General features: G+C 43.8%; 1 protein-coding gene across 1 annotated transcript in view; it reads left to right on the forward strand.

The window, feature by feature from the left end:
- EIF1B (eukaryotic translation initiation factor 1B) overlaps positions 1 to 13,617 on the forward strand; it is a 51,096-nt gene that overhangs the window by 19,119 nt on the left and 18,360 nt on the right. Inside the window, exon 2 of the mRNA XM_068234493.1 lies at positions 12,865 to 13,028. Coding sequence (XP_068090594.1) covers positions 12,865 to 13,028 — 164 coding nt within the window. The remainder of the gene's footprint in view (positions 1 to 12,864; positions 13,029 to 13,617) is intronic.

The raw sequence follows: 13,617 nt of genomic DNA on the forward strand, positions 1-13,617 counted from the left end.
TCATGAACGATTCGGATCTTTGATCCGAATCTATTTTCTGAGTCGAATCATCCAAATCATCAAAATGAGTGATTCGGATTGCAAAAGGGGCGGGGCCAGGAGCGACACGCCCTCTCAGCGGGCAGCGGAGTGGAAGCAGAGCAGAGATGGATCGCTGAGTTGGAGGGGAGCCAGCCTTGCAAGGACAGCCAGGTAGATGAGAGAGAGGGGACATGGGTGCCACTGCCAGATATGTGTAGAGCACACATACTGGCTATAATGTGCTGCTCATTATAGGCTGTCTGTTCCGTAGTTGTGCACAGTGAACACATTGGAAACTTTTGGCTCAGCACAGCTCAGTAACTTTGCAGGCACTGTGATTGCAGCGTAATATGATCCTCCTGCACTCGGCACAGCTGCACTTGTCTTTGGGGAATGCTTCACTGTGCGACGTTTCCATTCAAGGTATACAGATGAACATGTAGGTGAAATATATGTAATATGATTGCATGTGGGTATTGTGTGCAAGCAAACATTTCTGCTCTCTGCTCGTCCCTCCTCCCTTCTCTGTCCACTCCCTGCCCTATGTGCATCTTCTCCCCTTCTCTGTGTGTCCACCCCCCCCCCCCTCTCCTGCCCTGCTAGTCATTTCAACCCCCGAATTCTTCGGTAGTAAAATGATCAAAGATCCGGATCTTTTCAATGATCCGATTCGAATCATCCGGATCATTGAAAAGATCCGAACTTCCCATCTCTAGTCAGAACTCCTTGCCGTGCACTTGATCTGGAGATTCATGCAGCCAGGGCACAGGAGAGACGCTGTGTGGATACGATCGCTCGGGGGAGGGGGGAATAGAGTGTCTGCAGCTTCATGCTCTCCCCAGCCTCAAGGAAACACAGGGACAGGACTAGTTTCCCTGCAACCCGGGCGGTTGCCTCTGCTAGCTGAGCTGCTTGCAAGCTAACAGACACAAGCAGCCAGCAAAGCGAGGCATAAAAGAGGCTTTCCGGTATAGCGGTGACAGACAGTTAACCAGCCCTGCCCCTCACAACCCGCCCAGCCAATCGGTGACAGACAGTTAACCAGCCCTGCCCCTTACAACCCGCCCAGCCAATCACTGTTCAAGCAGGAGGTCACACAGGCACGCTCCTGTAGTGTATAGCGAGAGCTGAACACTGATTTATAGCAGGCAACAGAACGCTCTGCCTGCGTGACATCACCAGCCTTAGCAAGGTAGGCGGGCGGGATCTCAAAGCAGCCGGGCGGCCCGCCCACTTAAAGAGCCCTGGGGAGAACACTGCATAGACAGGACTATGGTAGGAATTAGATTGTGAGCTCCTCTGAGGGACAGTTAGTGACAAGACAATATACTCTACAGCGCTGCAGAAGATGTCAGTGCTATATAAATACTAAATAATACTATTGATAAAAACTTTTTTTAATGCTGTATGTTTGGGCACACATTACAAGTACTAGGAACTTCTTTCCTCACACAGCTCTGCCTCTCTGCTGTAAAATTATCCATCAGTTTTAGGGCTGGTTCACAGGGATTTTTTGCTGGCAATAAACGTAGTGTTTTAAACACCGTCCCATGCAATTGAATGTGCTTTCGCAGGCTTTCATGAAGGCCTAGCAGTTGTTCCCAATGTGACGTCTCATAAGCAACATGCAGCTTCTAGGAGTTCGAAAGCCAGCCAAAGCAAATGAGGCCATAAGAGCCTAGCCCTTCCTGCAAAACACAACAAAAGCCCAGAAAACGCAACTCTACGCAAAGCCATTAAAAGCTTGGCTGTTAAGCGCTGGCATTTGGGGGGGGGGGGAGGCAGAGTGTGAATAAGATGCTGAGCAGATGCCAGTGTGAACCAGCCCTTAGATACTAAAGTGTCGGCTCTACATTGCCAGACCATGTTCCTGCACAGGGGGTTGCTATCTTCTCCGTGTAAAGTTTTTAATAATCATCTTTCTGAAAGAATCTTATTCAGATGGTGGTAAGGGGTCAGATTCCAGCAGTGTGGCCCTGTTCACATCTGAAAATGGCTTGTTTTGCACAAGTGATTTTTACAGCGATTATTGCCATAAAAATCGCTGGACACTGCAATTTCAGAGTAATTGCAGTCACAGCTTTATAAGCACTGTACTGCAATTGCTCCAGAATCGGCCAGAACATACTGCAGGTAACAAGTTTGCAATTGGCACTAATCACCACGCCCACAATCAGTGCCAATTGCGGCAGTAAGAACACTGCTATTAGGTAACATAACCCTAGCGCTTTAAAAAAAACTCTTTAGTGGGAATCTCCCGCTAATTGCCTAAGTGTGAATAGGGGCCTGTTAGCTCAATTTCAGCGGAGGCAGCTACAAGATGACTTAGCAGAATAATCTGCAACCCAGGTTAAAGTTCTCCCCCAATCCAAGTGAATACCCTCTCTTCCAGCTGGGAGATACAGAACCACAAACACTTAAATTGGTGGAACAGCATCTGAAATCTTTATTTACAGGCCAATCTTATATACACCCTGATGTTAGGGAAAAACCAGATTAGACCGGAGTGCACATAGAAAATATTTGAAACAATAGCATAGACATGGTACAGACAGCAGAGACAATAGGATTTGTTATTCTGTAAACAACTGGCAGAGGTAGACTTTGTTACATGTGTTAATTTCTCAATAGACCAGGTTTTTTAACAACAATGCATGAATAGGTCTGAGTCTTCAGATCTCTGTCACAGTGGCTTGTATGGTAATATACCAACTGGGTATTGAAATACAGGTTTTGTATTCAGGTGCCTGGAACTTCTAGAGTGTTAATTATTAATGTATCTGTAAAGCACTGTCTGGAGGAATGTGCTGCTGACTAGTTGAAGCAATGATGTCATTTTTAAGAAATTGTGATGTGCTGTATATATTTTAATATCGGGGTGATTTAAGCAGCACATTATTACAACCTTTCAACCCAACCTTTGATCCCAACCTTTTCTAAAGGAAAGGGCGGGATCACTTAGATACTATGCACAGCTCTATGTATGTTAGAGATCAATGAGTTAGTGTTGTCATTGGTACACAAATACAATATACAGTTTAAAGGGTTACACAACTACACGATGAATTAACAGTAGTTAGCTTTGCTAGTATATCATCCTAATCTAGCCCTGCATAACTTAATGGAAAACTGAATGTGGTAAACTGTAACAGGTTGCCTAAAGCCACACCTCACCCATAAGGTTAGAACTCCTTAATGCATTTTGGAAAAAAAATGATCCTCGAGTGGGTCCAGGAAATGTCAGTTCATTATTGCAGAGTAGAATATTGTTCATTTGAAGGGTGAAGGAGGACGGTGAATTCATCACCACAAGCCCTCATGATGAATGCAGATGTTTTTCTGCCAAGCTCTCACTGTCTCGGGGCAAACAGACAGTGGCGGCTGAGAGCTGGCCGTGTAATCACCGTGGCTACACCCAGTGCCTTTTTGTTAGCAGTTTCATTGTATGGCATTGGGCACCCACAAAAGAAATGGAAACAGATTTATAACAAGGATGTAGCAATTGCAGCCAGGTTGTAGAAGGCAGGGAAGGGCAGACTCAACTTCTCATCCCAGTTGAGAAACCTCACAGTTGCAACAGCAGAGGCGGAGTTCTTCCCAAAGGATGACACAAAAGAAAGGCTTGAAGCAGCCATCACCAACACAGGAGGAGGGCAGGTGCAGGAAGGGCTCATCCTTACAGCAGAGGGTCATCCTTCTAGGGCTGCATCAGTGCAGGAGAATCATATCAGATGATCTCCAAAGTATTCCATAATCAGGTGATATCACAGGCAGGTCTCCAAGTGAACAGGTAATAAAGAACACTTGTGCAGGCAAATTAGTAAAGATGAATCAGACAAGAGTTCAAGGTTTGTCAAACTGCATGAGCCAAGTAATTGATAGCTCAGTCTCAATCAAAGCAGTTATGTAGAGGTCCTCAATGGTAATAAGAAGTTAAACAGCTTAGTGGGTGTGTGCAACCTATTTACCACATGCGTAGCTATGTAACAATATTTTTGACAAAGGTTACTCTCTCTATTCAAATTTCTTTTACTAACATCATACTGTCTGTAAATCCTAGTACTATAGAGTTCTGACACTTAAACACATTTCTCTGACCTTGCTTTATACAGCACAGTATCAATACAAACAGACATATGGAGACAATTACAATCAAATCAACCAATAAGTATTTTACATGACATATTTGTCTCCACCCTCTCCAGGCATGTTAGAACACTGATGTGGGCCGGGTTATGAGGCTGTGTGATTCAGCCACTTGCAGGTTTAGTTGGCCCCCCATCTCACCCTGTGCACAGTAGGTGGTACAGGGGGCCAACGTCTGCTGTTCAAAACCCTCCCCAAATGCACCAACACCAGGGTTTGTTTCCCACACCCCTCAGATTGTAACCAGAGACAGACCAGAAACCAACAAAGAAATTGCTGTAAAAGCATTTGTTAGAATTTTACACAATTACAAGTGAAAAAATATAAGTATGTCACTTTGCTTAAGGGACTCATCACCATTAATATTATACACGTACCCAAACATTCACACAATTGTTTGCATTATTCTTGGCAATATGAACAGAAAACCTGGCATGAGCATAACTTCTAGTAATTTGAGCAATATGATTTTGGACACAATCTCTACATTACATTCATATCGGCATGAGTGCAAGCTCAAGTTAAAATGATTACATTTCATTCACAGCAACTTAATTCCTACTGGAAGATTTACAAACCTAATTCACCCATTGACAGCAAAACTGTTGTGTGCTTTGAATTCTCAGGTATATGCAAAAATACCTGACAAAAAAAAAACCCACATGAAAAACAAAAAACTGAAGATGGAACATGCCTTTCCGTATGTTAATTTTTTATAACCAACTTTAAATTACAAATTTTAAGACATGTTACATCTGGTTCACCCGAAATAAATTGTTTCCTTTGCAAAACACTAAATTCAAAACATCACAATGGCCAGCAACTTTGTGCATGGGTCATTCATTATATGAGGTGAAAACCAATTACACATTCAATCTCACCTGCCTTGCCTCAAGACAATTTACAAACCCTCTCCTATAGTAGACAAAGAAAGACAACACATGCACATTTACATAACCACAGTCCGCATACCTTAGACTCCAACAATAATTTAGCTTTTGACTTTTCTGACTGTAGAAAAAAACGATCAATTAAATTAAGAGGTTTATTCCTAACTCTAAAAAAAATATTTGGATACTCTCTGTGCACAGACACATACACAAACAGACAAACCACATATAGCTGGGATCTTCTTTTGTTTCTGTTTCCTGACACTCTCCTCATTGCCCCCAGTCTTTTCAGGGAAGAGGAAAGAGAAAAAACAAAAGCATTAACACAAGTCTCTCCCAATACATGGAGGGAGGGGGTAGAAACCTGCAACAACTCTGAGCAGATGTCCAGAGATGCATATTTAAAGTACAACCTAGCTGAAAAAGTGCAACCAGTCATACACAAGCAATTTAAATCACAGTTCCACAGAAACTACAGTGAGAGGAGATAGACAAACACATTTATAGTAATTAGAAGAAAAGGCTCAGAAACATCTAGTAGCCAGGCCAGAACATTTTGGAGGGACTGATAAAAAAAGTTATCCTGCGGCCGCAATGCCCATTCAAAATGTCCTGGTCCAGAGAGACACCTGCAACTGCTGAGTGTCTCCGAGAAAAAAAAAATGAAACTCCTAAATAGAGTTAGTCAGAAATAAGATTCAAAGCAAATTGTGGAACATGATTTTTTCTAAAACTTACAAATCTATATATCCGCATTAAACAGCATCACAGAATATGATACATCATAAATCAAAAATAACCCTTGGGAGTCCCCTTACCTTTGAGACTTTCCCATTATGCTAAGCTAAAAAAAAATAGAGTGAGATTAGCTGAGTTTGAAGGTTTATCTAGGGATGGTGACGTCAGTATTAGACTTTACTGGCAAACCTGGTCTCCAGCTTATGTGATTCTTCTATAGTTTCTAATCAGGTTTGTCTACACCCGATTTATGGTTTGAATTTTTACTATCCTCTGTGGACAAGTTTATACCTTCAATCTCAGCTTAACCTCACATACAATCTACACAAATCTATACAGTAACATGCAATCTTTTATAACTAAAATTCACTTAACCAGCTGAGCGGTCTGGACGAGCTCAGCTCGTCCAACACCGCCAGCGGCTGCCGCTCAGGCCCTGCTGGGCCGATTTTCTCCAAATAAAAAGCAGCACACGCAGCCGGCACTTTGCCAGCCGCGTGTGCTGCCTGATCGCCGCCGCTCTGCGGCGATTCGCCGCGAGCAGCGGCGAAAGAGGGCCCCCCTAGCCGCCTGAGCCCAGCGTAGCCGGAACAAAAAGTTCCGGCCAGCGCTAAGGGCTGGATCGGAGGCAGCTGACGTCACGACGTCGGCTGACGTCGATGACGTCACTCCGCTCGTCGCTATGGCGACGATATAAGCAAAACAAGGAAGGCCGCTCATTGCGGCCTTCCTTGTTTATTCTGGGCGCCGGAGGCGATCGGAAGATCGCCTCCGGAGCGCCCTCTAGTGGGCTTTCATGCAGCCAACTTTCAGTTGGCTGCATGAAATAGTTTTTTTTTTATTTAAAAAAAACCCTCCCGCAGCCACCCTGGCGATTTAATCAGAACGCCAGGGTGGTTAAGCGACTATACAACAATATACAAGGTTTAGAGAGAATATTCACTTAGACACACAGTACTGCTTTCTTAATTGGGGCATCAGACCCGCTATTTACTTTAGGAATATCAGATTCCTGGGAGAGGCGCTACAGAAGCACTTTCCCTCCGGGTTCTATTAATCCGCTCTGACAGTATAGGGTGGTAATCAAAAAATAGAATTACTCACCCGATACTGTATATGGCGGATCCAACTTCTCGACACCAAACTGTTAGCTCAATTTCAGCGGAGGCAGCTACAAGATGACTTAGCAGAATAATCTGCAACCCAGGTTAAAGTTCTCCCCCAATCCAAGTGAATACCCTCTCTTCCAGCTGGGAGATACAGAACCACAAACACTTAAATTGGTGGAACAGCATCTGAAATCTTTATTTACAGGTCAATCTTATATACACCCTGATGTTAGGGAAAAACCAGATTAGACCGGAGTGCACATAGAAAATATTTGAAACAATAGCATAGACATGGTACAGACAGCAGAGACAATAGGATTTGTTATTCTGTAAACAACTGGCAGAGGTAGACTTTGTTACATGTGTTAATTTCTCAATAGACCAGGTTTTTTAACAACAATGCATGAATAGGTCTGAGTCTTCAGATCTCTGTCACAGTGGCTTGTATGGTAATATACCAACTGGGTATTGAAATACAGGTTTTGTATTCAGGTGCCTGGAACTTCTAGAGTGTTAATTATTAATGTATCTGTAAAGCACTGTCTGGAGGAATGTGCTGCTGACTAGTTGAAGCAATGATGTCATTTTTAAGAAATTGTGATGTGCTGTATATATTTTAATATCGGGGTGATTTAAGCAGCACATTATTACAACCTTTCAGGGCCCTAAGTGTTCCTCTTTTGTTTGATAAAGATCCTGATAATGCCTTCGTAAACAGTGTCTCTTCCATCAGTACATACACCACATAGCAGACTACGAAGTAGATGCAGCGTGGAGTGTATCATTACAAACAAGTCAGTCAGGAGTAGTGTATATACATCACCCCTGACTGCTAGTTATATTAAAGCACATCTAGCTGTTGTCTCCTGCAGGCTGTGACACAGTAAAGTTTATTTGCGAGCTGTGTGAAGAATTAAGGATTTTTAAACCGTCAGAGAAACTGGATGAATAAAGTAGCACTAGTGAATGTGTACCCTAATATAGATTATTAAATACCGTATATACTCGAGTATAAGCCGACACCCCCCCCCCCCAAACTTGATACACAGTAGCCACACACGCTGTGTGCTCCGCTCCCCCACAAGAGGAGACAGTTGCCACTTGTTTTCCCCTGGAAAACAATGTTTCCCCCAGGAAAATTTAAACTGCTGTGTGCCTCCTCCCCCACAAGAGTGGACAGTGTCTGCTTGTCAGTCTCCCCTGGCAACTGGAGTGGCTGTGTGCTCCCCTTGCAAGAGCGTACAGTGTCCACTTGTAACAATGTCTCCCCCCTGGGCAATATGCAGAGTGGTGCGCAGGGATGGATTTACTCACCGGTTCCTGCTGCCGTCGCAGTCTCATTTCTGACTCCCTCTCATTATGTGCGTCACTGGAGTGTCATAGAGCAGGCAGAACGATGTTATTAAACCCCCCAAATACCGGGGCAAAATTTCCAAGTCATGGATTTTGCTGCCCGGGGAGGCAGAGATTAGAGCTGTAGCTCTGCCTACATTGGCGTCATTTCCTGCTGATCACCGCCCCTCAGTGAAAGACTGAGCAGTGGGGATTGACGCAAGTAGAGGCAGAGCTACAGCACAAAGCTCTGCCTCTTACAGGAAGCGCTCCCCGCATTTTGCCTCGGGCATTTGGGGGGTTTAACCATTTATGCCTCCTGGACCTAGTACCTACGTCCAGGAGGCCACGTGCGCGTCTGCACGCGCACTCCCGGCCGCGGATTCGGTAGCCCAGGAATCAATGTATCGGGCTATGGTGCCTGATCACTGATTCCTCTCCCCCGCTGAAAAAGCGACAGCTTCTCTCGGAAGCTACGCTTTTTCTGAAGCTCTGTCCCTCTAAGCGTACATTGTACGCTTAGAGTGACGTCATGTAAACAAACTCAAGATTGCCATCTTGTGGCCAAAAAGTAAAACTACAAGTAACAGTAAAAAAACATTGCAATACACAAATTTCCCCAAATAAAACGCTATTTATATCCCACCCTCCCAAAAATGCCCATATAAAATGTTTAATAAAAAAAAAAAAATTACTTTTAAAAAAAAAACCACATAAATATTTACCTAAGGGTCTAAACTTTATCTATGTAAAGATGAAATATTTCTCTTAAGCTTGTAAATAGTGATGTATGCAAAACGGAAAAAATGCTTTTATTTCCAAATAAAATATTGTCGCGATACATTGTGATAGGGACATAATTTAAACGGTGAAATAACCGTGACATATGGGCAAATACAATACGTGGATTTTAATTATGGAGGCATGTTTTATTTTAAAACTATAATGGCCGAAAACTGACTGATTTTTTTTTTTCATTTTTTTTCTTTTCTTATTCTTACTGTTAAAATGCATTTACAGTAAGGTAGCTCTTAGCAAAATGTACCCCCCATAGAAAGCCTAATTGGTGGCGGCAAAAACAAGATGTAGATCAGTTCATTGTGATAAAGTTATAGGCTAATGAATGGGAGGTGAACATTGCTCGGATGCATAAAGTGAAAACGACTGAAGGCTGAACTGGTTAATGACTGTTTTGCTGCGGGAATGCTGCGTTTTTAGCACTATTGATAAAGGATTTTTTTTTTTTTTTTTTTTTTTTTTTTTTTTTTTTTTTAGAAGGCTTCAGACTGTTTAACCACTTGAACGCCCCCAGCCGATGGGTGGCGGCAACGACCGGGCCCAAACGACCGCAATACGCCCATCGGCGGGGGCGGCATCAGAGGTGGCTGTGCGGCGATCGCGTCATTAATGACGCGATCACCGCTGGTAATAGGCTCTGCTGGCCACCCTACTCGGAAACCCGCCGGCCAATCGGCAGCGCCGGCGGGTTTCAAACTTGCGCGATCCGGCCAATCAGAGTGTATAATACACTTTGTTGTTGTAACAAAGTGTATTATACTGGCTGCCTCCTCCGCTGATGGTCACTCGTCGTGCGACCATCAGAGAGGACAGGCAGCCCGCTGATAAGTATAGCAACACACACTTTAGCCCACCCCAGCCCTCAGAACCCCCCCCTGACCACCCCAGCACACCACAGTTTGCACCCAAGCACCCACAAAAAATCCCATCAATCACTCCCTGTCACTAACTGTCAACGCTATCCCATAGACTAGGTCCCTAACTGCCCCTAGGGTCCCCTGATCACCCCCCCCTACCCTCAGATCCCACCCAGACCCCCCCACCCCCCTGTATACTGTATACGTTTGTATACAGCTGCCTTACCCACTGATCACCTGTCTATCACCTGCCTATCACCCCTTGTCACCACCACCCATCAGAGCAGACACTAAACTGTCCCTTGGGGGCACCTGATCACCCACCCAGACCCTCAGATTGCCCTCAGAACCCCCCTCCTGATAACCTCCCCAGTGCATTGTTTACATCTATTCTCCCCTGTAATCCCTCACTGATCTCCTATTGTCACCCCGTGTCTGCCACCCACCAGATCAGGACCCAGTCTGCCCCGTGCGGGCACCTAGTCAACCCCCCACACCCTCAGATCGCCCTCAGACACCCCCCCCCCCCCCCCCCCAATCACCTTTCCAGTGCATTGTATTTGATTGTGCTGTAATTGTATTTCATTGTGCTGACATTCAATTTGATTGTGCTGTGAGTTCATAGAATATTTAATTTTTGGTCACAAGTTAGCAGAATTCCCCCCCCCCCCCCCCCCCCCCCCCACAAAATGTCATTTTCCGCTAACTTGCGACAAATACAATTTTCTATGAACTCACCATGGTCCTCATGGAATACCTTAGCGTGTATTTCCAAAATGGGGTCATTTGTGGGGTTTGTTAACTGTCCTGGCAAGTGGGGGGGTGCTAAATTGTAAGCACCCCTGTAAAGCCTGAAGGTGCTCATTGGATTTTGGGCCCCTTAGCACAGTTAGGGTGCAAAAAAGTGCCACACATGTGGTATTGCCGTACTCAGTAGAAGTAGTATAATGTGTTTTGTGGTGTATTTTTACACATACCCATGCTGGGTGGGAGAAATATCTCTGTAAATGACAATTTTTTTTTTTTTACACACAATTGTCCATTTAGAGAGATATTTCTCCCACCCAGCATGGGTATGTGTAAAAATACACCCCAAAACACATTGTACTACTTCTACTGAGTACGGCGATACCACATGTGTGGCACTTTTTTGCACCCTAACTGCGCTAAGGGGCCCAAAGTCCAATGAGTACCTTTAGGTTTTCACAGGTCATTTTGAGAAATTTCGTTTCAAGACTACTCCTCACGGTTTAGGGCCCCTAAAATGCCAGGACAGTATAGGAACCCCACAAATGACCCCATTTTAGAAAGAAGACACCCCAAGGTATTCCGTTAGGAGCACGGTGAGTTCATAGATTTTCTTTTTTTGTCGCAAGTTAGCGGAAATTGATTTTTATTGTTTTTTTTTTCACAAAGTGTCATTTTCCGCTAACTTGTGACAAAAAATAAAATCTTCTATGAACTCTCCGTACTACTAACGGAATACCTTGGGGTGTCTTCTTCTTTCTAAAATGGGGTCATTTGTGGGCTTCCTCCAGCCTGTGGCAGCCGTCCTGTGTCCTCAGATCCAGAAGCCAATCTCGTCAGGTTGGCTTCTTGTGCGTTCTATTGCGTTGAATTGTACTGCACAGGTGCAGAACAGACCTGTTGTCAGCCAGACCACATGACCCGCGCCGTGGAATGCACAGGACCTGGCTAGGTCGGCTTCTGCAGCGGAGGACACCAGGAGCCACCAGAGCTGCGGTGAGGGCACAGGACTGCTACCATGGGCTGGAAGAAGCCCCAGGTAAGTGGATTTTTTTTTTTTTAAACTGCCTGGATGTATCCTTTTAACCTCCTTAGCGGTCTGATCTGTGCCCCCAGGAGTCCCCCATAATAATAATTGTGCCAAACGACTGTAAAAGCTCTAGCTAGCTAGTAAGTTTCAGGCACCTGCCGCTCCCCTGTGATTTCCTCCCGTTTATACATTACCCCTCTGGATCCAACGATCGCACAGCTCCGGGCTCTCTATGGGGAGGATTGGGTTTGCGCATGACATCAAATGTCATGTGCGATCCTCCACATAGTGAAGACCGGAGCTGTCCGGGGAGGCTGCGCCGATTGCTGGATCCAGGCTGGGTAATGTATAAACGAGGGATCGGAGAGCGCCGGACACTTGTTCTAGGTAGCCTAGTGCTAGCTAGAGCGATTACAGTCATTTGGCACAATTCTTTAATAATCGGGCAAAAAGTAACAAAACCTCCTGAGCGACGTAACGCTCAGGAGGTTAAGGGTCATTAACATATGGGATGGGAGCATGGTTTTCAACAGACATTTCACCCAATGAATAGCAGTGGCTCTACTGCATGGTAAAAATATACTATTTGTTTTAGGGCAATGGACATGGGAAAGCATTCATGGGACTTTTAGATCAGTTTTCAGTCAAGGCTATTCATACTGGGCCTTCAACTGGGATTGTTTTTGGATTGGATGGTAGTAGACCAATGGGCATGTAGAATGGAGCCATGCTTTCCTATCTGCCTGTTCAGAGTGTTTTCACTGTATCAGCCCTTGTTCTCACTACACATGTCAGGCCTGGTTCACACTGCAAGAGCTTTTTTGTTAGCATTGATCTGCTAATGCAAAGCTATGGGGATTTTTATAAAATCACATTGATCAAGTGAGTGTATATATGTGTATGTGTATATGTATGTGTGTATATGTATATATATATATATATATATATATATATATATATATATATATATATATATATATATATATATATATATATATATATATATATATATATATGTGTGTATATATATATATATATATATATATATATATATATATATATATATATATATATATATATATATATATATATATTTGCATTAAAGGGAAGTATTACTGTAGTTCTGCTGCGAGAATGGTGTTGAAATATGAATTTGACTTTCTAAGGTTGTGGTTTTTTTGTTTTTCTCCTTCCAGACCCCTTTGCTGATGCAACTAAGGGTGACGACTTACTCCCGGCAGGGACTGAAGATTACATCCATATAAGAATTCAGCAAAGAAACGGAAGGAAAACTCTAACTACTGTACAGGGCATTGCAGATGACTACGACAAAAAGAAGCTTGTAAAAGCCTTTAAAAAGGTAACTTGAGCTAAATCTGTATGATTATGCTGTCACTCCATGTTCTAACTCTGCCCTAAATACTTGAATCTGAATCAATTACGGTATATCCTCGCGTATAAGCCTAATTTTTCAGCACAAAGTGCTTTTAATGCAAGTCACAGGAGCAGAACGGATGGTGGAGCAGGTTTTTGTTATTGGCAGAGAAGTGTAAGGATTATGCACTATCGATCCTGGGCTTGCTAGCTGGCTCCCTGCTGTGTCTGGGCCCCCCATCCCCTGTAACATGGTGTGCAGAGTGCACTGCTCAAGACTACCTGTGTCCCCTAGCTTGTGAATCTTAGCGTGCAAGCAACGTGTCAGTGGTGCAATGATCAGGGGTTCTTTGTGTGGCAATTGCTATCCTATCTATGACACCATCTAGTTGCATCTTAAAGCGGAAGTAACCTTAACTGGAAAAATATCTGATGTGTTGCTTAATACTGCTTTAATAAATAAAAATGTATGTTTGCTGTAATATACCTTTCACATGTCCTCATTTCTGTTACTGCATGCTAGTAGACTGCGCAGCCATATGTTGGTTGGCAAATTTACAGTGCCATCCAGCTGA

This window comes from Hyperolius riggenbachi, chromosome 5 (genome assembly GCF_040937935.1).
Source record: "Hyperolius riggenbachi isolate aHypRig1 chromosome 5, aHypRig1.pri, whole genome shotgun sequence".
In the NCBI taxonomy this organism is placed as follows: Eukaryota; Metazoa; Chordata; class Amphibia; order Anura; family Hyperoliidae; genus Hyperolius; species Hyperolius riggenbachi.